General features: G+C 42.5%; 1 protein-coding gene across 1 annotated transcript in view; it reads left to right on the top strand.

The window, feature by feature from the left end:
* Positions 1 to 27,183, top strand: part of rgs12 (regulator of G protein signaling 12) — a 147,093-nt gene that overhangs the window by 94,286 nt on the left and 25,624 nt on the right. The window contains exons 6-14 of the mRNA XM_033018338.1: positions 88 to 180; positions 8,295 to 8,438; positions 8,698 to 8,877; positions 12,286 to 12,430; positions 15,392 to 15,507; positions 17,752 to 17,946; positions 19,476 to 19,549; positions 20,841 to 20,967; positions 22,128 to 22,224. Coding sequence (XP_032874229.1) covers positions 88 to 180; positions 8,295 to 8,438; positions 8,698 to 8,877; positions 12,286 to 12,430; positions 15,392 to 15,507; positions 17,752 to 17,946; positions 19,476 to 19,549; positions 20,841 to 20,967; positions 22,128 to 22,224 — 1,171 coding nt within the window. The remainder of the gene's footprint in view (positions 1 to 87; positions 181 to 8,294; positions 8,439 to 8,697; positions 8,878 to 12,285; positions 12,431 to 15,391; positions 15,508 to 17,751; positions 17,947 to 19,475; positions 19,550 to 20,840; positions 20,968 to 22,127; positions 22,225 to 27,183) is intronic.

Here is a 27,183-nt window from a genome sequence, read left to right as displayed (position 1 = left end):
AATGTGAGGTGTGTGTATATAAAATTGCTTCTGTGGTTGATAAGATAGTTATAAAATATTATTAAGGGGTTTTTTTTATTTTGGTAGGAATTTCTGAAGAAAGAATTTAGTGAAGAAAACATATTGTTCTGGCAGAACTGTGAATACTTCAGCCAGATCCCTCAGCAGGACAAGAAACAGGTGAGAAATTTGTTCAAAGCTGAACTTTTTTTTTTAATGTCTACTCCTTCCCTTTGAGCTTCCTAGCCCCGATTTAGACCAATCTCCTCCTCCTCCTTCTTGCGAATGAAACATAAACCAAAGGAATAGTTAGATCTCAAACCAGGTGTTGAGCAGCCAGGTTGTTGTCTCTGCGTCAATGTCTGCCAGGCCCTGAGCTCAATTTGGTGGATGGTATAGCGGGCACCCAGAGATGACATGGTTGGCTGTCTGTTGTTCTGCTCAGCATTCGCAGGCTGGGCTCTGGCGGTATCCCCATCTCCACATGCTGGCATTGAAACGCCCAACTCCAGTACGAAGTCTGTTGAGCTTCACCCATGCTCCTGTGGGGAGGTCAGACTCTGGACAGCTTTTATCTGGTGAAGAGATGTAGCTGTGTAATGGAGATGAGGTTGCCTTCCACTCCTGTGACCACTTGATGGCTATCCAGTGTGCTTTTGTCTCAGTTGGCTGGATTGATGCTAGGAGTTGCTTTCCATGTCGAGCAAAGCGGTAACGGGACTTCAGTCAGGGTGGCCTCTGCTCTCTGCTGATAGCCTGATGGAGGAGGTGATCTGGGTCCATGGCACGACGAGTTTGTTTCTGAGTTGCTGCTTGCCTTCGGATTCCTGCAGGCGGAATTCCTGCAAGTATAGGAAGCTGCTCGACTGGAGTAGGTTGAAGGCACCCAGTGATGGTTCGCAAGGTGTTGTTTTGGCTCGTGTCTACCAGGCTAGTATGTCTACTTCCACTCCATACTCCAGCTGTACTCAGCTGAGGCATACACAAGAGCTAAGGCAGAGGTGCGAAGAGTTGATGGACTGGCTCCCTCCCCAACTTGTTCCTGCCAGGCGTCGGATGAGGCCGCTACGTGCTATAACCTTGTCGCGGAAACTAGCCAGGTCTTGACGAAATATTTAGACCAATGTAATGTTTACACATCGGAGGGATAGATCATGGAGGGACAAAATTTACTAACAAAGAACTACAGATGCTGGCTTATACCAAAGATAGACACAAAGTGCTGGAGTAACTCAGGGGGCCAGGCAGCAGGCCAGGTTAGGATTGGACTGAAAGGTGGGGGTGGGGAGGGAGGTGAAGAGCTGGAGGTGAGTAAAGACCAGGATCAATCACAGCTGCAGGCAGGGTGCCTGTTAGATCCAATGTGGGCTAGGTCAAAGGTGATCTCAAGAGAATCAATGTGGCGAACTGTGTGGAGTGGAAGAAGGGGGCAAAGATGGAGGTTATTTAAAATGAGAACATTCAATGTTCATAATGTTAGGTTGTAAGCTACCCAAGAAAAATATGAGATGCCGTTCCTCCAATTTGTGTGTAGCTTCACTCTGACAATGGAGGAGGCCCAGGACAGAAATGTCCGTATGGGGTGGGGAAGGGTGAGGTTTCGGGTCGCGACCCTTCAGACTTCTTCAGACAGATGAGTTGAAATGGGATATAGATTATGCACAGTCAGATAAGAAATGATCTTGGCATCATATTCGGCACGAACATTGTGAGTCGAAAGAGATATTAGCGACAGGGAGAGGTTGAACAGACTTGGATTTTCTCTGGAGGTTGTGAAGAGACCTGATAAAGGTATATAAAATTATGAGAGGCATACGTAGGGTAGTAAGTCAGAATTTATTTCCCCAGGATGGAAATATTAAATACTACAGGGCATAGCTTTGAGGTGAGTAGGGCAAAGTTTAGCGGGGCAAGTTTTTCGCACAGAGGGTGGTGAGTGCCTGGAACGCACTGCTCTGGGTGGTGGTTGAGGTAGAGGCGATAGTGGCATTTAAGAGACTTTTGGATAGGGATATGGATATGTGGGGAATAGAGGAATATGGATAAAGTGCAGATATATAATAGATGATCAGCATCATGTTCAGCACAAACATTGTGGGCCAAAGGACCTGTTCTTGCGCTGTACTGTTCTATGTTCCATATGGCAGATACAGTTCTGTGCAGACACCATAAGGAGAGGTAAAACATTCTCGATGCTAACATTTTCAGGGGAATGCATTCAGACTGCAACCTCAAGGTATTTGCTTAACACTGGTTTACGTAAAGCAGTGGACATAGGTTTAAAGTGCAAGGGGGAAAGATTTAATGGGAACCCGAGGGGCAACTTCTTTACGCAAAGGGTGGTAGGTATGACTCTATGACTCCTGAAGTTAACAGGATGTTAAAGCAAAGAATACACAATGGCCTGGATATTAGATCCCATTACACTTTTTTGTTCAGCACAATTGAATTGACAATAGCAGCTATCACTTTTTTTGCCACAGTTTAACCTTGTGCTGGAAATTTGACTGGAGTGCATTCCAATCATATTACAACCTTGTGATTAGTTATACCACCAAGACTATCAGAAATGCCAGAAAAATTCAAAAGGTCAGGCAGTATCTTTGGAGAGATAAACAGAGACACTGTTTCAAGTCCACAAGCTTTCATGAGAACTAGAAAAAATGCGAAAGCAAGCATGTTTTAAGTGGTGGGAGTGGGGGACATTGTGTGTGATAGGCTGGAGACTGTGGTTATCCAGATAGCGTATCTTGTGTTGAGTTAATGCATGAATGAGGGCAATGAGAGAGCGAAAAGAACAAGTTCAGACTGTGAGATCCAATTGTTCGAAAGTTGATGCAAAGGAGAGTCATTGAGTCATACAGCACGGAAACATGCCCCTCGCCCCAACCCGTCCATGCTGACCAATATGCCCCATCAAAGCTAATCCCATTTGCCAGCATTTGGGCCATATCTCTCTAAACCTTTCCTATCCAAGTAAAGTACTGGAAATACCCTGCAACATACAGTGGGGAAGGAAATGAGTCAAGACTACAGGTGGATGACCCTATTTCAGAACTTGGCCTCACATAGGACAGACTGGTTACCTAAAATAAAAACTCCATTGCTATGTCCCCCAGAACTCATTCCCAGAATTATGATCTGTTTACTCTACATTGGAAGGGCCCCCATAAATTAGTGCACATTCCCCATGAAATCCCCTCCATCCAACTCGGCTTCAAGGTAGACACAAAATGCTGGAGTAACTCAGCAGGACAGGCAGGACTGGCGAGAAGGAATGAGTGACGTTTCGGTCGAGACCCTTCTTCCACTTCAAGGTCCTCTTTGTTCTCAAATCAGTGCCCAATAACTCCCATATCATAGGGACATACAGCATGGAAGTAGGCCCTTTGGCCCACTGAATCCACACTAACCATCAGCCACTGATTTACACTAATCCTATGTGTAGAAAGGAACTGCAGATACTTGTGTACACCGAAGATAGGCATAAAATGCTGCTGTAACTCAACAGGACAGGCAGCATTTCTGGAGAGAAGGAATGGATGACGTTTCGGGTCGAGACATTTTTTTCAGACCTATCCTATGTCAATAATCCTATGTTAATCCTATTTTTATTTGGCCCATATTTCCAGAAATTTGCCCCAGATTCTAACTGCACACTAGAAGAAAATTATAGCGGCCAATTTAACCACCGACATGGAAACACAGGGGATTCCAGAGTTGGAACCTTGAGTAAAATGAAAAGTGTTGGAGGAACTCAGTGGATCAGGCAGCATCTGTAGTGGGAATGGACAGGCGATGATTCGGGTCAGCTACTTCAATCTGCAGAAGGGTCCATCACCTGTTTGTTTCCTCCAGAGATGCTGCCTGACACACTGTGTTTCTCCAGCAGTTTGTGTTTTGCTTAACCTACCAATATGCACATCTTTTGGATGGAAACAAAATACTGGAGTAACTCAGCAGGTCAGACAGCTTACTGGAGAAAATCGATAAGTCTGAAGAATGGATAATGAATAATGAAAATGGATAAAGTCTGAAGAAGGGACCTGACCTAAAACGTCACCTATCCATTTTCTCCAGAGATGCTGCCTGACCTACTAGGTTACTCCAGCATTTTGTATCTAGCTTTGATATAAACCAACATCTGCAGTTCCTTTTAATTATATTATCACATCTTCTGCATGTGTAAGGAGCCAATAGAGTCATGGAAAACTTGCAAAATAAAAATAACTTCGAGGTGAGGATTGAACCCAGGCCTCTGACACTGTGAGGCAGCATCTCTACTGGCTGTGCTGCTCCAAATGTGAGGAAAAATGACTATTATATACAATAAAAGATTAAAATTTGGAATGCGTGGTGATCAAAACAGATTCAGTTCTGATGGTAGGTTTTGGACCTGAAACATTGACTGTTTCTCTCTCCATAGTGCTGAACTGTTGGGCATTTCCAGTATTTTCCATTTTTGCTACAGATTCAGTTGTACTTTTCAAAATAAACTTGATAAAGAAAATGCTGGAAAGGCAGCAAAAAATGCTGCTCTAGAAGACTTAGTATGTTGTGCATAATTTGCTGTGCATGGACATAAAGTGCTAGAGTAACTCAGCGGGTCAGGCAGCATCTCTGGAGAAAAAGGATGGGTGACTTTTCGGATCTCATCTAAAGAAGGGTACTTACCTGAAACGCCACCCATCCTTTATCTCCAGAGATGCTGCCTGACGTGCTGAGTTACTCCAGCACTTTGTGTCTATCTTTGGTATAAACCAGCATCTGCAGTTCCTTTCTACTCAATTTGTTTGCTGTGTTGTACTGTTATATGATTTATTCTCAACATGTCAGTATTTCAGATGTGTCGAGAAATGTCTCTCTGCACTTGAGGATAGGTATTATCTCAGTCCATTGCACATGAATCCTGTACAAAAAAATAACAAAGCTGTTTTCTAATCTCAATCTGTCCCATTTGGAGAGACTAATTGGCTTTTAGTATTTATATTCTAGTACGAGAGGAAAGATTAATCGTTTCAAACGAATAGGTCCCACCATTATAGCCCACTATTTAATCACTGCTTGGGTCTTAGGATGAATCCGTTTCACTTTATTGGTAGAATATTTTTCCGTTGTGATTTTCAATGTTTCTAGCTTTGATTTTTACAATAATTTGTTAAATATTCCAACATTAGGCTCTGAGTGGTAGAGAAGGGATTAAAAGTGTCACAATAATTTTAACTTGCTTTCTGCATTTAATTTAGAACAGAACAGTACAGCACAGGAACAGGCCCTTCGGCCCACAATGTCCATGTCGAACGATGCCAAGTTAAATGAATGTCCTCTACCTAGACGTGATCCATATCCCTCCTTTTCCTGTATATCCATGTGCCTATCTAAAAGCCCCTTAAAGGCCTACTATTGTATCTGCCCCCACCATCACCTCTGGCGGACCATTAGGCACCCCCACTCTGCGTTAAAAAAGAAAATACTTGCCTAGTGCATCTTTTAAATTTTGCCCTACTCACCTTAAAGCTGTGCCCTAGTAATCCTTGACATTTCCACCATGGGGGGAAAGGGGTTTGAATGTCCACTTGATCTATGCCTCTCATAATTTTATATACCTCTATCAGATTCTCTTTCACCTCTGTCTCTCCAGAGAAACCAATCCAAGTTTGTCCAATCCAAGTTTATGAACTTATCAACTCCTTTTCGGTAATAACCTCTAATGACAGCATTATGGTAAACCCCCTTCTGCACTCTCTCCAAAGCCTTCTTGTAATGTGGCAACCAGAAGTGCACAGTGCTCCAAATGCAGCTCAACCAAAGGCCTATAAGCTGCAACATGACCTTGACTCTTATACTCAATGCCCCACTCCGATACTAGGTGGTTGCATTTGTGGTTTGACCCCCAAAAAATTGCTACCAAAAGGTTTCTCAATAGTTTTTTGTAGTATCAGGTGTGCTTAATAACACACCAAAAGTCTACCACAGTCAGACCACTGGCAAGGTCTAACTTTCAAGATGGCGGCAAATCCTTAAAATATCCATTATTCATTATTCATCATAGACATATAATTTTGGTGCCTAACCTCATGTTTTGGGGGTCTAGGAATTCAATTAGCATATTTAAATTATAGTAAAATTAGTACATAATTGTGAAATCCAACATTGCGGACCAATATGGCCACCAAGCTATAAAAATGGCCATTACTACTTCATCATTCATCATAGACAAGTAATTTTGGTGTCAATGGTTCAGCCTTGGGCAACTTGAACTCGTCTGCAAGGGTTTTTGCATGGTATTCCGTTTGAATGAGATCCCAAAAACTGGTTTTCCGACCATTTTTTCAACGATCTCGCGCTCAACATTCTCGAACCCTTGCACATTTACATCCTCTTTGGCGATTACACCAGTAACAATATTTCTCAGAGATGGGTCTGAAGAGAATGGCATGCAAGAGGAAAGTTTCTCCTTGATCTTTTCCAAGTCAGAGTGATCTCATTTCATCCTTGCTTCTGTTGATTTGCGGGTCATGTAGGTGAGATCATTGAATTCCTGCATGGTGTTGTTGTACTCAGATGTGATGGGTGTGGACATGGTCCACAACACGCACATTTCTTCGGTCATTCCGCTTCCATGAGTCAATCCTGTACTACTCTTCAAGGACCACATCAATGTCTGCTCGATGACAAGGTCAGAGCTAAGGCCTGCCCAGAACTGGTTGTTCCGGTGGTTCACATGGAAACCCTTGGAAAATTTGACATATACATCAGGATGTCTGGGCTCAAGTTGGCGCATTTCTTGGATATAGAAATATGTAGACTTCAGATAGTTGTAGTGTCCAGCGGCGGCAAATATTGGCAGGCAGTCTGACACTGCGCGCAAGTGCAGCATCCAAGATCCTGTGCGATCTGCTTTGATCAAATCTCGGGCAGTCTGCAGCATTCTCTGATAGTTTATTCACAGTTGACTGGTTTTTGACCTTGTCCTAACTTCTGCCTTTTTTGTGGCAATCTTGTATTGTGACCCATGTTGTATAACGTTAGTACCTCCACCAATGTAAAGCACTTTGGCCAACGAGAGTTGTTTTTTAAATGTGCTATAGAAATAAAAGTGACTTGACTTGACTTTTCTTTGATTTGGATTAACATGTCCGATGCTACAGCACTCTCCAAAGTAGTTTCTTTCTCCACCAAGGATGAGTACGTTTCTCCCGCCTGGTCTACCAATGACTGGAACTGTGGGTCATCCTCCAGCAGATCTGACACAACCAGGTGATTGAGACATCTGTCCACCAGCAGATGTCCACGGAAAGCTCTTTGCACTGATTTTCCAGTCATCATATGCTGGACGGCATTTTCACCATAGACAACTTCCATAATGTTCCTGAGTCCTGTGCCTTGCATCAGTGTTCCTATTGCACAAAGTAGGTTCATGAATGTGTGAAAACATCCAAGCAGCAAGACAATGTTTTTCAAGTGACTACTCTGGTGCAATCATGATGATCTCTGCAGCTTTCCAATACAGGGGCTGATCGAACATAATAATTGGCGGAGCATGGTGTTTGATAGCGAGATCGCAAATGAAATCCAGCGTGGACAGAATGCATGTCTTGTCCCCAGGGTACCTGTCAATCATAGGCAAGAACACAATTGATGATTGGCCTGGGTGTTCTAATCCTTGATGAATGATGTATACAAATAACAATGACAATTTAAGTCAAGAGCTTATTTCAAATTGACAACATAGGCATAGTTATACTGTAGTTCCTATTACTTGATTTTCATGTGTCATGTTTGTTTTTATGAGGCAGACCTATACTTGCACTGGATAATATTCCTTTTTATGCTTCTTCTTCTTGCAAATGAAACATAAACCAAAGTAATAGTTAGATCTCAAGCCGGTTGTTGAGCAGCCAGGTTGTTGTCTCTGCGACAATGTCTGCCAGGCCCTGAACTCCATTTGGTGGGTGGTAGAGCGGGAACTCAGAGATGACATGGTTGGCTGTCTGTTGTTTTTATGCTAATATTACATATAAAATAGATCTTGGACGCCATCTTGAAAATTAGACCTTTCCAGTGGCTGATTGTGGTAGACATTTGGTGTGTTATTAAGCACATCTGATACTACAAAAAACCATTGAGAAACCTTTTGTAGCAACTTTTTTAGGGTAAGGTGGCTTTTTGTCAGATATGCAGCTGCCTATACGCATTCTCCTTGTTTACTCATCCTTGTGCTGGTAATAATAGTTAGATAATTGTTAATATTTGTGCATCCTTTGTTTGTCCAATTCCACTGTGATTTACAGCTTTTGTATAGAGCACGGGAGATCTACACCAATTTCTTATCCAACAAGGCAGTGACCCCGGTCAATATTGACAGCCAGGCGCAGTTAGCTGATGATATTATCAACGCACCACATCCCGATATGTTTAAAGAGCAGCAGCTGCAGGTATAGTAATCAGAGCCGTTATTCATTTAATTATTTCAAAAAACTTAAAATTATAGAATTTATATGAGTAAAAACATTTTCATTAAAAAATATATTTGCAAAAGATATTTTCAGTATTACATTCTGATCTAAAAATAATCATGTCATGGTTTGTTTATGCATGAAGATAATTTACTGTTCAAAAGGTAACATTTTTTTTTAGGCTGAAAGCTATAGTTCACGGAAACGAAAAACATAGCATTTATTTTCTTCAAAGTAGATTTTTAGCCTGATGAAGTTTGACAGCTATACTCGTTTTCTGAAATCAACGCTGTACCAAGAATGTATGCTGGCAGAAGTGGAGGGTCGTGCCTTGCCTGATCCCTGTCTGATACCTTGCAGTCCTGCCTCAAAGCACAGCGCCAGCTCAGACCGGTCCAACCTCTCTACCCCAAACAAGGTAGGTAGTATGTGGACTTCAGCATGTGCATGAGAGCATGCGAAATAGAAGCGGAAGCAGGTGGTACAGTCACTCTGCTCCACTGTTCAATAAACTCAAAGCTAGTCGTAGACCCCATCTATTTTGTCCAATCCTCATATCCTCCAACCCCCTTAGCAATGAGACTGCTGTGATCCAGGATATGATTAGGGTTGTGGGGTGAGTTGTTGAAGCATCTAGTTTTATGAATTTTATCATGATATATGCACACTCATAAAAGCAAGACCTAGGTTATGGATCAGAAAGCCTCGAACACTCTGGTGTGAAATGGTATCCAATTACCTGGTGCTTATAAGTTGACAAAATTGGGGAGGAAGAAGGGACGAGAGCTTATGGAAATGTTCAGCCCTTCAGTTGGACAGGTTGCAGAAGGGAGTGAGATGCATTTTAAATCCAATTAGTCTTGTCAGTTTTGTATATGTAAAAGGAGGAGGATGGTAGTTAGCATAGACAAAGTAAAAATTATATGGACTCTAACCATGATGATTTAATAGTGGAAGTTAAAAATATTCTGAGCAACTAAGAATTATTTTACTTTATTCCATCATTCATCTTTGACCTCTGCACCATTTCTCCAGCGCTTACCTTATATCTCTGCTTTAAATGAACACAGTTAAATGAACACAGTTCTCACAGCGTCAGCATAGAGAATTACAAATGTTTATCATCTCTTGAATATATTTCTCATCATCTCAATCAGTATGGTTTGTCCCTTATTTTCAGACTGTGTTCCCTGCTCATTAGACTTCCGAGTTGGGGGAAGCATCCTACTTGGATAGAAACTATCAGCCTACCTTTAAGAATTTTGTGTTTTGATAAAATCACCTCTCGTTCTTCTAAACTATAAAGAATATTTTTAACTTCAAGAGTGTTTAATTGACATATTTTAGTTTAGAGATTTTTTTAGTTTAGAGATACAGCGCGGAAACAGGCCCTTCGGCCCACCGGGTCTGTACCGAACAACGATCCCCACATACATACACTCTACTACACGCACTATGGTTAATTTACAATTATGCCAAGCCAATTAACCTAGAAACCTGTACATCTTTGGAATGTGGGAGGAAACTGATCTTGGAGAAAACCCACGGTCATGGGGAGAACGTATAAACTCCGTACAGACAAGCATCCGTAGTCAGGATCAAACCCGGGTCTCTGCTGCTGTAAGGCAGCAAGTGTACAGCTGCGCCACCATGCTGCCCTTATCCACCAATAACAGAACAATTCTTACATGGAAGAACGCAACAGGAATTCTCATAGATAACACATAACAAACAAACAAAAATCAATGAATTAATAACCCCAATATAAAAAACCTTGAAGACCTTAATGCAACCAAAGACAGTCTACAGTTCATAGCTTAGTTAAAGTTTTGTAGTTTTCTTTTTGTAAAGTAGTGCCACTTACTGCAACAAAAATAAACTTGGAACTATTAAAAATAACTATTTTTTAAATCTGCAGAGAAAAGAACTTTGTTATTGTGAGTCTGAAACACTCTGGCTCGTCACCCCCTCTTGACACGATGGTTTTTATAATATGATTTTCTACAATGTTAGGTTTCTTAGGACTGCATCCTGTTATAGCAGAACTACCTATACCTTGTTTAATTTAGTTTAGAGATACAGCATGCAAACAGACCCTTCGGCCCACTGGGTGACCTATGATCACCCAGTACACAAGCATTATCCTACATACTGGGTACAATTTACAGAAGCCAATTAACCTACAAACTTGTACGTCTTTGAAATGTGGGAGCAAACCGAGCCACCCAGTCAATACCCCTGTGGTCACAGGGAGAACATACAAACTCCATACAGACAGCATCCATAGTCAGGATCGAACCGGCGTCTCTGGTACTGTAAAGCAGCAGCTCTACCGCAGCCCAATGATGTGAGCACTCAGATGCATTCAGAGCATTCAGTTACATAATTTTAAACAATTTTCTGTACTTTAACTCCCTTTGCTTGTTCAATTTATTTATGTTGTCTTTTATCCCACTTGCTATATTTCTGGCTTCCTATTCCTGCTTTGACTGTTTCCTGAACCCCCTTTGAGGTTTCCACCTCCTGTGCCAAACTAGTTTAAATCTCTCCAACAACACCTACAAAGCCTGCTGAAAATGGTACTGGTCGCAGCCCTGCTATGTTCAACCTGGCCGATTACTCCCTTACTCCTGTACTTGCATCTTTGTAATACCTTTTTCTTTCCTAATTGCACATTATTTCTCAGTCACGTGCACTAGATGACCTGAGTTCCTTTGATCATCAATATTTATCAATATGTTACCATTTCAAATATACTCTGCTTTTTGTCTGTTCTTCATTCTTTGTCCAATGATTAAAACATCGCTGTTTTAGCTTACTAGGGTATTTATCTGATAATTATTTATAAATTTCCCTTAAAATTAATTATCAGATAAGTACTTTGGTGAGCAAAAAAGGAGAACTAAGAATTATTTACAGTTCACATTGGATCCTACAACCAGTGCAGCCTTTAAAAGACCATCCATCCCAAATTGTATGAGGTGGAACTGCAGATGCTGGTTTACACCGAAGATCGACACAACGTGCTGGAGTAACTCAGCAGGACAGGCAGCATCTCTGGTGAATGGCCTACTCCTGCACCTATTTTCTATGTATCTATGAATAGGTGACGTTTTGGGTCGAGACCCTTCATCAGACTCAGGGAGGGGGACACCGGAGGTATAGGAAGGTACAGACTTTTGGGAAGGTACAGAGGAACACCACCTCATATTTTGCTTGGGCAGGTTACAACCCAGCGGCATGAATATTGCTTTCTCTAACTTCAAGTAACCCTTACATTCCCTCTCTCTCCGTCCCTCCCCCACCCTAGTCCTCTTACTTGTTTCACCCTTTGTATTCCTTCGTTATCACCTCGTCCCCATCCAACAATGCACTATTGTGGACTCCATCTCTCCTGAGTCATCAATGCAGGCACTGCCTTGTTCTGTACTTCCCATACCTCCAGTGTCCCTCTCCCTGACTCTTCGACTGATGAAGGGTCTCGACCCTTAACGTCACCTATTCCTTTTCTCCAGAAATGTTGCCTGACCCGCTGAGTTACTCCAGCATTTTGTGTCTGTATCACCCATCTTAAATTAATTGTGAAGACATTTACTTGAATTTTCACATATTATGGGAATATATTTTCTTTGGTTTAGTGACTAATGAAGGACTTAGAAAAAGGTTGAAATATGGAAAGGCTGTGAGTTATCAATTTATTTTCTAACAGTTTCGAGCAGTTACTTCACCAGGCCGAAATAGTAAGGTAGACAAACTCATACTCATGTATAACTAAGGTTGATTTTCTAAATGTGTTCCTTACTCATTAGAGGTGTTTCTTATTTAGTCCAGCACAAAATCTAAATCAACCAGGCTACTAAACAGTGAATTTGAAGATGACTATGGCAATAAGAAGAAGGCCTTTTTTTCCTGGTCACGAAGAAGTCTGGGACAAACTCAGAAGAGGAAAGGGAATGGAGATTCACACGTTGGTAAGTATTATCGATCCTGCATAAGTTTTAATAACAGTTCGCTTTATTAATCTTATGATCTTATGACCAAACCTTGGCAAATGGGGATCTATAAAGAAAGGGTGGGGTTGGGGGGTGGCAGATAACGAGAGTGAGTGGATTGTAAGAGATTCCATAATTACATAAAAAGGAATAAACTGAAGAAGTTGAGTGGTCCCTTAAAGACATGGTGGAATTTTACTTCAGGGAATAAGGAACTGACGGAGGAGGGATACAACTTTTCTCCTTGGAAGTTTGATCCAAAGAGAAACTGCAGATAATTATGGGTCTAGTAGAGAATGAGGTACTGAAAGAGATCAGAATTAGTTAAAGAAAGACATTGCTGGAGACATCTGTGTGATTGAAATTGACAGTCAGATGATCAACATCCCCGAATTTTGAAAGAAGCAGCTTTAGGTTTGCAAATTAATTTGCCACCATATTTAAAAATAGGATAGATTCTGGAATGTGTCCTGCAGAATGGAAGAAAGCAAATGTGACATCCCTACTTATAAAAGGCAGGCTAGGGAGTGCTGGGTGCCACCGACCTATTAGCTTAATACAGTCTTAGGAGAAATCCAGGACTCGCTAATGAATGATGTAATAACACAACATCTAGAAAATAATGATAGGGTTGATCAGAATTAGGAACTAAGAACTCGAGAATGCTGGTGCTGGAAGCTATAGTACCAATCTGCTCAGGTATGTTTAATTTCCTCCTTAATGCAGGTATAAGAGAGCTCTCAGCACCTAGTCTTTCCTCCAGTCTTTCCATCACCTTTGGAAACTCTTATTGCTGTTTATAAATGAGGACCAAAGTTGTGCCAATGAAAGTCAAAGAAGCCATTCTGAGACTGAGAAACAAGAATAAAATTGTTAGAGACATCAGCCAAACATTAGGCTTACCAAAATCAACTGTTTGGAACATCATTAAGAAGAAAGAGAGCACTGGTGAGCTTACTAATCGCAAAGGGACTGGCAAACCAATGAGTGTACAGAAATACAGAGGCTGCACTGCAAGATGCAAACCACTGGTTAGCTGCAAAAATAGGATGGCCAGGTTAAAGTTTCCCAAGATGGCTGCAATAAAGGCCTGGCAGAGCATCATCAGAGAAGACACCCAGCAACTGGTGATGTCCATGAATTGCAGACTTCAAGCAGTCATTGCATGCAAAGGATATGCAACAAAATACTAAACATTACTACTTTCATTTACATGACATTGCTGTGTCCCAAACATTATGGTGCCCTGAAATGGGGGGGGCTATGTATAAACACTGCTGTAATTTCTACATGGTGAAACCAAAATGTATAAAAATGGCCTTTATTAAAAGCTGACAATGTGCACTTTAACCACATGTGATTTTTTCTATTACAAATCTCAAATTGTGGAGTACAATGGCAAATAAATGATGGTTTTTTGTCCCAAACATTATAGAGGGCTCTGTAAGTACACGGTTAAAGATGTACCATACATGTGCAAAGGTGCAGCTCATAGAGCTGCTGCATCACATCGCCAGTGACCCAGGATCAATCCTGACCTCTGGTGCTGTCTGTGTGGAATTTACACACTTTCTCTGGGAGAGCCTGAGTTTCTTCCCGGTGCTCTGGTTTTCTCCCACATCCCAAAATGGGTGGGTGATATAAATTTCCCCTAGTACATAGATGTGGTAAAATCCGGGTAGAGTTGTTGGGAACATGGGGAGAATAAACTGCTCGGGAAGAATTAGTGTAGAATAAAAGTAAGTGGGAGCTGATCGGCACAGACTTGGTGGACCAAAGTGTGTCAAGGGATATGGGGTTAAGGCAAAACAAAATGATGTTGAGGTGGAAGATCAGCCATGACAAATGAATGGTGAAACAGGCTTGGGGTCGATGGCTTACCTCTAATTCTTGTGTTCCTATTTGAAATTGATTACAATGCTTCATCGAAGATTAGTAATTAAATGCGGTAGACTTGGGATGAAATCTAATCAGAAACTAAGGTTTCCTAATTTTGACCAACTGTCCTTGATTTTTGTAAACAGCTGATTTGACAATGTAAGATTACCTTCAGCAGAGTTCAGTGCAAGTAAGATTTACAGTAAGTTATCCATCTGATAGTGTGTTAATGTAGTATGTTAGTAAATGTACTGCAGAAGATTTCAGATTTGACCTATATTCTGAACTGAGCTCAGTAATCTTGTGCATACTGCTATTGTTCCAGGTTGCTCATTGCTCCAGAAAGTCATGTTGGGGTTTGCACATCCTCTCCATGGCCCTTAATGATGTGCTCGCAAATTATCCCCAGGGTATGTTAATGACTGGGTATAGGGATTTCTCTCTGGTAACGTGTGTTTGTTTATATATAGACACAAGTCGCTGGAGTAACTCAGCGGGTCAGGCAGCATCTCTGGAGAAAAAGGATGGGTGACATTTCGGGTTGGGACCCTTCTGACCCAAAACATCAGCCATCCTTTTACTCGAGATGCTGCCTGACCCGCTGAGTTACTCCAGCACCTTGTGTCTATCATTGGTATAAACCAGCATCTGCAGTTCCTTGTTTTTACATTGGTGTTCGTTATAAGTTCATTTCAGAAGTCCATGCTTTGAAAGGGGCCATTGGAGTGTGGCCCATTATGGGCTGAAGGAATCTTGCTGATGCTTTTTGCTGTTGAGCAGTGCATCCATTCTCAAAAGTCTGTGCCCAGGCACAAATAGTTTATGCTGAAATACTGAGATTGGTTAATATCAGAGACAACAAGGTATTCTGGATAAAGTTTGAATACTGCACATTCATTGAACCACTGCAGATTTCATTAAACCCTTTTTTAGTTTTTACCTATTTAAATGTACAATTAGGAATAATTCGAGATGTATTAAGCTACTGTAGGGTGTTTTAAATCTAGAAAATTCAGGAAAGCTCCTTAGTGTTTATGCAATAAATATTGTTTCACTCACTAGACCTCTCTACAAGTAACGGGCTGTCTCAGTGGCATCGTGAATCATTCGGATCCATGTCTTCATCCACTAGCACAGAGTTAATGACAGCTGACTGTCCAGGAAATAACAGACAAGAGGTTAGTGCAAGTGGAAGATATGTTAGTTGTACCATAATTCACATAGTGCTTCTGCTGGTAGTGATTCTTAACCACTGTTTCAACACATTTGCTTGATAATGTTTCTGCAACTCCAGGTGGTTTACATTAGAATAGGAGGGAATCGTTAATTCTGTATGTTTCAAGATTACTCACTAAAAAGTATTTAGCCTGCTGACAGAAGGTAGAGGTTTTGTTTATAGTCTCTGCCTGTGGAAGTGTAGAGGGGACATTATAATTCTCCGCAGCCTCAATGGGGAGAGCAAAATTGCTCAAAATTGAATTCCCAACACTCTGCAGTGATCCTATCAGCAACGTACACATGGGTGGACCATAATCAGACTGCCTTACCAAAGCTCATGTTAAAATACACATGGGAATAATGTCATTCAAGGTGCCATCGTGAAGTGGAATCAAGCAAGGAGCTGTACAGAAGAAGGGGGTGTGGGGGGGGGGGGGGAGGACAGGACAGAGTCAGGGATAGGACCAACTTTTAAAAAACCTGACACATTAACTTTAATATGATGTTTTCATAACTAAACTCTCATCTACATGTGTTTGAAAGTCCTAGATATGTGTAAACTGTTATCCTTAAGAATTGGGGGCGCACAGTGGTGCAGTGGTAGAGCTGCTGCCTGACAGCACCAGAGACCCAGGTACGATCCTGCCTACGTGTGTTGTCTGTACAGAGTTTGTACGTTCTCCCTATGATTCTTCCTGGGACCTGTGTGGGTTTTCTCCGGGTGCTCCGGTTTCCTCCCACATCTAATTCAAAGATGTACAGGTTTGCCAGTTAAATGGCTTTGATAAAATAGTGAATTGTCCCTAATGTGTAGGCGGTGCTATTGTACGGCGTGATCGCTGGTCAGTGCGGACTCGGTGGGCTGCTGTATCTCTATCTCAAAAGTCTAATCACATTATAAGAATTACATTACAAAAGCGTGTCACTGTATTTCAGTATATGCAACAATTATAAACCTATACCTGTACTTAATTCTTTAGCTTATGAGCGACTAATGCTGAAATCATTAAAAAAGCCAGATGATTGTCCAACATCCTCCACCACCCGTACTCCAATATCTCCAATGCCTTCTAAAGCCAATCTCACCACCAGCGAGTGCAGTCTTCCTATGAGTCTTCAATTGGCCTGTGCATAATGACCTCTTGAGCCCAGGCCCAGTAAAGGAGGACTGGTAGCGCTTTTCTTTAGACTTTAGAGATACAGCACGAAAACAGGCCCTTATGCCCATCGTGTCCACGCTGACCAACGATCACCCCGTACACTAGCACTACACATTAGGATCAATTTACAATTTGACTGAAGGCAATTAACCTAAAAACCTGTACGTCTTGCAGTATGGGAGGAGACCGGAGCGCCGAGAGAAAACCCACAATGTCACGGGAGAACATGCAAACTCCGTACAGACAGCATCCGTAGACAGGATCCAACCTGGTGCTGTAAGGTAGCAACTCTACCGCTGCACCACTGTGCCGCCCCCATTTCTGATTGTGAAATCTTACAACATCTGGGCTTAAGACCCACACGATCCTAATTCAGACACAAGAATTTCAAGGCACTCGAATGATCTTGTGCATCAGCGTTTTGATGAATCTAATTAAGCCCTGTGCCAAATGTTCTGAGTGTGTTCTTTAAGATTTCCTGGCACAATGCCCAGATGTGAGCATGCTTTGATGCACACACCGACAGACACACACAGACAGGTCCATACTCATACAAAGACATGTGCATACATGTACATTAGAAACAAGAACTGCAGATTCTGAACTACAAAGTGCTGGAGTAACTCAGTGGGTCAGGCTGTATCTCTAGAGGACATGGATAGGTGACATTTCTGACTGAAGAAGGGTCTCGACCTGAAACTTTACCTAACCATATTCTCCAGGGATACTGCTTGACCTGCTGAGTTACCTCAGCACTTTTTTTCACATACATGTACACACGTATATATACACACACAGACATGTACTCGCACATATGCACATTTACATGAACATACATGCACCCACATACACAATATGAATGTGATACTTCAACCATTTATTGATAACTTCCTACGTATGGTGAGTGTTTTCCATCTCATCTATCTTAAATTGATGGCATTTATTTAATCTATAATGCTGCTGTAAGATTCACTTGTGAATTATATTCTCGTGGCTGCTTATCCAGTATTCAATCCTGATTTAAAATCTTCTTTTTCTTTGAAGCCTGATTCCACCAAAGTGCCTGCGACAGAGAAAGAAAAGTCTTCAAGACACTGCACTGTGATTCTTCCAGATGGTTCCTTGCGCACACTTTCAATCCAGTCTGGCATTTCTATTCGACAATTGTTGACGGATCTGTGTGAAAAGCTACAAATTCAGCTAGCAGCCACAGACCTCTTCCTGGTGGGGGGTGACAAGGTATGTCATGCAGCTTTGTGCATCCTATCCAGCCTACTTAAACTGGGGTCAATATGATTTCCCACTTTTCTGTCTCCTCATGATGGACAGAGAGGGCCATAGCCAATTTACAATCGGGGGCAACTCTTCACAATTTTGCTGTTCAATGATAACGGAAAATATCACAGTGGGGCGGCACAGTGGCGTAGCTGGTAGAGTTGCTGCCTTACAGCTCCAGAGACCCAAGTTCAATCCTGACTATGGCTGCTGTCTGTACGGAGTTTATACGTTCTCACTGTGTCTGCGTGGGTTTTATCCGGATGATCCGGTTTCCAAAGATTTGTAGGTTAATTGACTTTGGTTTAAAAAAAAATGTAAAATTGTAAATTATCCCTAGTGTAGGATAGCACTAGTGTACAGGGTGATCGCTAGTCGGCGCGGTGTCGGTGGGCCCAAGGGCCTGTTTCCACGCTGTATGTCTAAAGTCACACTGATATTTTGGAGAGGCTTCTGGATGTGCAGAGAAAGCAAGGGTGAAATGAAAGTATCAGAGTAAGGCAGAGATAGCTGAGCCTTTGCTCTTAAAGGTGTGTGGATGAATAGATGGATATTCAAAGGAGGTCAGACTGGACGGCACATTGGAAGGCAAGGAGGCAAATGAGGTGGACTAAGCTGTGAAGAAATTCCAGATGGGCATTTTCAATTATTTATAATGTTGTACTGGGAACTATGGGAGATTGACCAAGCACCAGAGAGCAGAATTGAATATCGGTAGGAGAATACCAAACTGAGCTTTACGGAAATTGGTTTGCACATGTCAGCAGTGAGAAGGAGATGGAGAAATCTCAGTAATTGCACAGTTGGGAATAAGGGCTGCACTCTTTCTTGTATGAGTGAGAATGGATGGGAATAAAAATGAATATTAGAACAGCTGAGAGATAGTAACAAAAAGAGGGATATGAGTGGCACGGGGAGAAAGTAGCGTAGAATAATGCTAGTTTGAATAGTTGAAGCAGGAAAAGAATTCCAGGTTGAGTTATTGGGAACATATGCTGGAGGACTAGAGAATGATAAATGTGAAACCCTTGTTCAAAAAGGGATGCAAGGAGAAGCCCATACATATTGATGGCAGTGAAGGAATTAGAAAATGAAAATACTAATGGAGGAAGGGGAGAAATGGGTGCACATCCAAGTGAAAAGAGGGGATGAAAGGGGGTGGGGGTTATTTATTGGTTAATTATCTAACTAACTAACCTACAAACATTCTCTGAAGCAACCCTTCGACATTTGAACTTCCTACTTCAATGGAAATGTTACCACCAAGCAGTGGCGGACTGGCCAGGGTGTCAGCTTGCTCGATGGCAAGTGGGCCCCTGATGAAGTGATAGCAAGTGATGGCAAGTGGGCCCCTGTTAAATGGTAACATTGTAGTTGTGGGTGGGCCCCCTTTGTCTCCTGGCAACCAACATTTTTAGACCCAGTCTACCACTGCCACCAAGACCATGTGAATGACTGAATATTTTAATTCTACTTGCTTTATCTTTTTTAAGCCTCTTGTACTTGATCAAGACTGCTGCACGTTAAATTCAAGGGAGATTCGAATAGAAATGCGAACACTATTTCGGTAAGTAATCATGCTACTATGAAATCTGTTGTACTATTCAGTAAGTTCATGGCTGTTTTGTATCATAACACCATTAAACACCTTAGTTCTGTTAAAGATTAATGATGCTCGGCTTTAACATTTTTATTTGATCTACATTTTGAAGATTGCATCAACAAAACAGAATCAAATGCATTTTAAATAAAATGTTAAATACCGTATTTTACACTGAATGATACATGTGCAATAACTGGCTGCAATACAAGAAATCAGTCTAGTCTTGACAAAGAAAGAGTTATTGGATATTCTAGACTAACACCATAAATATATTAACTTTTCTAGGTAGACACAAAGAGTTGAACAGGTCAGGCAGCATCTCTGGAGCGAAAGGATAGGTGACAATTTGGGTCGGAACCCTTCTTCAGACCAGTATAAACCAACATCTGCGGTTCCTATTTATTACAATTTAAAACCTGTCCTATTCATGTACCTGTCTAACTGTTTCTTAAATGTTGGGATGGTCCCAGCCTCAACCACCTCCTCCGGCAGCTTGTTCCATACACCCTTTATGTTAAAAGGTACCCCTCAGATTCCTATTAAATCTTTTCCCCTTCACCCTTCTGGTCCTCGATTCCCCTACTCTGGGCAAGAGACTCTGTGCATCTACCCGATCTATTCCTCTCACGATTTGATACACCTCTATAAGATCACCCCTCATCCTCCAGCGCTCCAAGGAATAGAGACCTAGCCTACTCAACCTCTCCCTATAGCTAACACCCTCTAGTCCTTGCAACATCCTCATAAATCTTCTCTGAAACCTTTCAAGCTTGACAATATCTCTCCTATAACATGGTGCCCAGAACTGAACACAATATTCTAAACGTGGTGTCACCAACGTCTTATACAACTGCAACATGACCTCCAGCTAATCCAAGCCGTATGATCCAAAATAAACATTTAAAGTCTCCCAGTCTGTGAAAATTAGGCAGGATATTTGAAGTGTGGTGACATGATGATTAAATATCACCAAGATACAGGTAGCAGACTTGGGATGCAAGAAGACCTCATAAGTTATCACACAATGAACAATGTTCCACTGTGGCTGTGGACTGGATTGGTAAAGATTAAGGAGGACAATAGTGTCTCTTTTTGAATACGATGAATACCAGAATAAAAATTAAATGAGATTATGAAATTGCTATGGTAAGAAAAAGCAAAAGTTATTAATTATGGAAATCCTTATAGAAGTTGAATCTTAAAAGCAGTGAGGTTGAAAGCAGATGGCTATAATATGTCAACACTTTTATTTCAGACTCGATCTTGTTCCTATAAATAGATCTGTTGGTTTAAAGGCCAAGCCTACCAAACCAGTGGCTGAAGTGCTCCGACCAGTGGTGGCAAAATATGGCTTGAATCTCGGCGAGTTAGTGGCTAGAATTGTAAGTATACAGACACAATAACAAAGCTACTTCATGCTGCTCTTCTACGAGCAGTACGCCCAGAGTTAAGCACTCCTACAAGTCAGTGATGACAGAGGTCTGTGATCCACAGACCTTGGGGGCATGGCGAACGATGAGGAATGTACCAGGGTAATAGGTTAACAATCTTTGTTTGTGTTCAGTTCCTGTAAATATAATGTATCATCTGAAAAGTTTCCCATATTCATGTTCATATGTCATTGGGGCAGAATTAGGCCATTTGGTACATCGAGTCAACTTTGCCATTCATTCATGGCTGATCAATCTTGTCCTCTCAACTCCATTTTCCTACTAATCAAGAATCTGTCTATCTCCGCCTTATAAATACTCAATGACTTGGCTCCACAGCCGTCTGTGGCAATGAATTCCACAGATTCACCATCCTCCTATCTCCTTTCTAAAGGTGAGTCCTTTTATTCTGAGGCTAGGACCTCTGGTCCTGGACACTCCCACGAGTGGAAACATCCTCTCCACATATCCATGCCTTTCACTATTCAGTAAGTTTCAATGAGGTCCCTCCCATCCTTCTAAACTCCAGCGATTACAGGCCCAGTGTCATCAAACACTCATCATATGTTAACCCAATTATCCCCGGGATCATTCTCGTAAACCACCTCTGAACCCTCTCCAACGCTGGCATATCAATCCTCAGATAAGGGGCCCAAAACTGCTCACAATACTCCAAAAGCCGTCATATGGATGACACAATTGCAAGCATACTGCATAATTTGCCTTTCAACCTGCCTTAATTTGTATACTTGTGCTTCACTTCTCCAATTTAAGTCTCCAACGAGGCATTTAGTCTACACAGCATTTACACGTTAGCTTCTATTGGAACCATTTATAATGACCATCACCCCACCACATCAGGATAATCCCAGCTCTAGTGTAAATAGATCCAAGACTTTTGAGTATGTTTAAAAAGCTACTGGTTGCAAATGTAATTATTGCCGCATAGTCAGCCTATAGTAAAACGGAATGAGCAAGAAATAGCATGTGAAAGCTAAATAAGCATGTGCATTTAGATTGCGATTTTGCATTCTGTACTCTTGAGTACCTTTCTTCCTTTGTTCATTGCTTTTACTGAGAATCAGATATTGTGCTGTGTTTTCATTCTGCAGAACGGGGAATCTGAAATTTTAGATCTTGGAGTTCCTATCTCCAACCTTGATGGGCGCCGTGTTGTTCTAGATATTGCAGATCATGTTAAGGGGAAAGGTATGTATGGTGTATGATGTGTAAGTTTTACCCCTCTAAATGCTTCTTTTACTCTCTTAAACTTAATGCATATTACAGATTAGTTGGCTGATGAATAAATTTGCCAAGTAATTTTATTTATTGTTTGAATCAAATTTGTCAAGAAGATAAATGTGGCAGCACTGTAGCGCAGCGGGTAGAGCTGCTGCCTCACAGCGCCAGAGACCCGGGATCAATCCTGACCTCAGGTGCTGTTTATGCATAGTTTGCACGTTCGCCATGTGACCGCGAGTTTCCTCCTGGAGCTCCCGTTTCCTCTCACATCCCAAAGACGTGCAGATTTGTAGGTTAATTGGCCTCTGTAAATTGCCCAGAGTGTACAGGGAGTGGATGAGAAAGTGGGATAACATAGAACTAGTGTGGAAGGTACACAAAATTGCTGGAGAAACTCAGCGGGTGCAGCAGCATCTAGGAAGCGAAGGAAATAGGCAACGTTTCGGGCCGAAACCCTTCTTCAGACTGATGGGGGGGAGAAGGAAGGAAAAGGGGAGGAGGAGGAGCCCGAGGGCGGGCGGATGGGAGGGTGGGAGGAGACAGCTAGAGGGTTGAGGAAGGGGAGGAGACAGCAAGGACTAGCAAAATTGGGAGAATTCAATGTTAATGCCATCCGGACGCAAGGTCCCCAGACGGAATATGAGGTGCTGTTCCTCCAATTTCCGCTGTTGCTCACTCTGGCAATGGAGGAGACCCAGGACAGAGAGGTCGGATTGGGAATGGGAGGGGGAGTTGAAGTGCTGAGCCACCGGGAGGTCAGGTTGGTTATTGCGGACTGAGCGGAGGTGTTCGGCGAAACGATCGCCCAACCTCCGCTTAGTCTCCCCGATGTAAATCAGCTGATATCTAGAGCAGCGGATGCAGTAGATGAGGTTGGAGGAGATACAGGTGAACCTTTGTCGCACCTGGAACGACTGCTTGGGTCCTTGAATGGAGTCGAGGGGGGAGGTGAAGGGACAGGTGTTGCATTTCTTGCGGTTGCAACGGAAAGTGCCCGGGGAGGGGGTGGTGCGGGAGGGAAGGGAAGAATTGACAAGGGAGTTGCGGAGGGAGCGGTCTTTGCGGAAGGCAGACATGGGGGGAGATGGGAAGGTGTGGCGAGTGGTGGGGTCACGTTGGAGGTGGCGGAAATGGCGGAGGATTATGTGTTGTATTTGCCGGCTGGTGGGGTGAAAGGTGAGGACCAGAGGGACTCTGCCCTTGTTGCGAGTGCGGGGATGGGGAGAGAGAGCAGTGTTGCGGGGTATGGATGAGGCCCTGGTGTGAGCTTCATCTATGGTGGCGGAGGGGAATCCCCGTTCCCTGAAGAACAAGGACATTTCCGATGCCCTGGTATGGAATGTCTCATCCTGGGAACAGATGCGGCGTAGGCGGAGGAATTGGGAGTAGGGGATGGAGTCTTTGCAGGGGGCAGGGTGGGAAGACGTGTAGTCCAGATAGCCATGCTAAACATAATAAATGGGATGCAACATGGATCACAGTGACAATAATGTAAAATGATCACATGGTTTTCATGGATAACTAAAAGTATACCTGCATTTAAAAACAAAAGATGTTGAAAATACTACTGTGTGTCACCGTTTTATGCTCTTCCACTACTTTGCATGTGCCCTTTGCTGCTACAGCAGCGTTAAGCTTCCCACCACTGACTCATTCTCTATCCATGGCTCTCTCCATTGTTGCACAACATTCTTTCTTCAGGCCTTTCTGCTCCTTCCCATACATTTATATTCAGCATTGTCCTCAGTACAAAATTCATCTTCCCGATAACGCTCAGCCCCTCAATCTTAGTTTTAGTTTAATTTCGAGATAAAGTGCGGAAACTGGCATTTTGGCCCACTGAGTCCGCGCTGACCAGCAATCCCCACACATTAACACTAACCCACGCACACCAGGGACAATTTACAAATTTACCAAAGCCAATTAGCCTATAAACCTGCACGTGTTTGGAGTGTGGGAGCACCTGGAGAAAATCCATGGGGTCACGGGGAGAATGTACAAACTCTGTACAGACAGCACCCGTAGTCAGTACGGAACCTGGTCTCTGGTGCTGTGAGGCAGCAACTCTACCGCTGCACCATCTTCTGGCACTCCCTTTCTTATCTGTATGATTCATATCTTTTAAGCACGGTTAAATTTGCAGGTTCCTGCTGATTAGTTTTTTGTTGTCATCATTGTTATAAAAATCACCTCTTTCCCTCTTCAGACCTTCCCTCTTTGGATCTTCAGTTTCAGTTTAGTTTATTGTCATGTGTACTGAGGTGCAGTGAAAAGCTTTTGTAGCGTGCTATCCAGTCAGCAGAAAGACAATCCGTGACTACAATCGAGCTGTTTACAGTGGATAGATACATAATAAGGGAATAATGTTTAGTGCAAAATAAAGCCATCAAGAGGCTTCCCTCTTCTGATCTTCTCTCTTTATCCTCCAGTCCTATAGTGTCACAACCTCACAAAGCTCACTTTCCCTCTCTTACGCTTAATTTGATTGAATAATATACTGTTATGGAAATAAAGGAAACTGCTTCGGGCAGCATCTGTGAAAAGAGAGAACAAGTGATAACAAATTGGTTTGAAAACATTTGAGTTGTGTATTGGAGTGAGAAGCAGCACCAATGCAATCATCAATGTACCAGAGAAAGTGGTGAAGGAGGGGGCTGAAGCAAGGGCTGTTCCACATATCTCACAGAGATAGGTGCAGATTGAACCCATGTAGATTCCCATAAACCTGCCTTTGATTTGGAGGAGGTTGGAGAAATCAGTTGTTCAATGTGACAATGAGTTCAGCTGGGCTGGTGGTGGAGGGTACGGGTTAGACCCCTTTTCAAAGAAGTGAAGGCCCTTGGATCGTTGTGGCATGGGATAGCATGGAAACATGCCCTTCAGGCCAACTCATCCATGTTGACCAAGATGTCCCATCTGAGCTAGTTCCATTTACCATTTTAATCCATATCCCTCCAAAGTTTCCTAACCATGTACATGTCTAAGTGTCTTTTTAAATGTGATTATTGTACCTGCCCCAACTACTTCCTCTGGCAGCTCATTCCATATGTCCTCCATGCTCTCTGTGGAAAAAGTTACCTCTCAGGTTCCTGATAAATCTTTTCCCTCTCATCTCAAACTTATGCCGTCTAGTTCTTGATTTTTCTAACCTGAGAAAAAGACCGTGCATTCATCTTATCTATTCTCCTCATGACTTTCTGCATCTATATCAGATCACCCCTTAGCCTCCTGCACTGCAAAGAATAAAGTCCTAGCCTGCCCAACCTCTCCCTATAGCTCAGACCCTCGAGTGTAGAACGATTGGACACCAGGGGTAAAAATGAGCCATTTGGGACCATTGTCAAAGTAGTGGCGGGCATTGCAGATGTTATGGTTGAAATTGAAAGACTCTGGCTATGGAGAGAAAGAATAGTCAAGAAATGACAGGAAGAAATAAGCTGGACAAGAACAGACTAAAATTATGGGTCTTCTGGGACAGTCTTGCTTCTGATCATGGGGAAGAGGTTGAGGTGGACTTTGTATTGTTGTGACTTTATTGGGCTGGAGGCTGTGGAGGGTAGATCTCCAGAGGGAATGAGGTGAATGATTGGCAATGTGGAAGACATTGGCCTAATGTTCAGTGGGAGGATCTTGGCTCACTGGGACCATGATCAAACCAGGCCTTGAGTATTTGCAGCATTCTGTTATTTCACATTTTTAGCAGCTGCAGTGTTTAGTTGCTCATAGCTTCAGCATTGATTTTTGTTCTTTATCGTCTGCTTCTTTCATTCCCTTCTAGTCCCACCTCCACAAGCAAACTGTGATTCCCAAACCTCACTATCCCCTCTCATCTGGCATCACCACATGCCATTCAGTCCCACTTGGTCTCTTTCCCACAGATTTTCTGTTAATTCTCTGCTACTCTAAACATGCTATCTGGCCTGCTGAGTGTTTCCACAAGAATCATAGTGTGATCACAGTATATTTAGGGCAGCACGGTGTCGCAGCGGTAGAGTTGCTGCCTCACAGCGCCAGAGACCCGGGTTCAAAGCCGATGAAGGGTGCTTGTCTGTACGGAGTTTGTACATTCTCTCAGTGACTACGTGGGTTTTCTCAGGATGATCCAGTTTCCTCCCACACTCCAACGATGTGCAGGTTTGTAGGTTAATTGGCTTCAGTAAAAATTGTAAATTGTCCCCAGTGTGTAGGATAGTGTTAGTGTACGGGGATCGCTGGTCGGTGCAGACTTGGTTGGCCGAAGTGCCTGTTTCAGCACTGTATCTCTAAACGAAACTAAACTAAATATGGCTTGGAAATGGGTCCTTCACTCAAGTGCATGCAAACCATCGTCACACCAAGTCCATGACAATCATCAAATTCACTAAATCTAACTACATCCCATTTTATTCTCCCCATGTACTATCTTTTCATTTCAGATTTTCAAAATCTTTTTTCTTTTTTTAAATATGCTAAATTGATGCCTTGAGTAAAAATTCCATACCATATACATTTGTTGCTGAAGTTGTAGAATGTCATGAGAGAAATATAATCACCTGCAACAAAAAACAACCTGCTGCAGTACGTCCTTTAGCAAGTGGATAGATGCCTGGTTTCCAAAGATACAAAGTGCTGGAGTAACCAGGTACTTGTCAGACTTTGTCCTGTTCCCCCTATCTTCCAGCTTTCTTAACCCACAATCGTATTGCAAGGAAACAGGCCCTTAAAAAGCCCTCCAGCTTTCTCAACCCCCCACCCACAATCGGTCTGAAGAAGGCCCTAATCCGAAACATCACCTGTTCATGTTCTCCAAAGATGCTGCCTGATCCACAGAGTTACTACAGAGTGTCCTTTAGCAATGTTTATTTATAATCAGATTTCAGCATCTGCAGTCTCTTGTGTGTACAAATGTAATCATCCACCTGAAATAGGTTGAAAAAAAATTAATGT

This window comes from Amblyraja radiata, chromosome 3 (genome assembly GCF_010909765.2).
Source record: "Amblyraja radiata isolate CabotCenter1 chromosome 3, sAmbRad1.1.pri, whole genome shotgun sequence".
In the NCBI taxonomy this organism is placed as follows: Eukaryota; Metazoa; Chordata; class Chondrichthyes; order Rajiformes; family Rajidae; genus Amblyraja; species Amblyraja radiata.
This window is presented reverse-complemented; position numbering and strand designations above follow the sequence as displayed.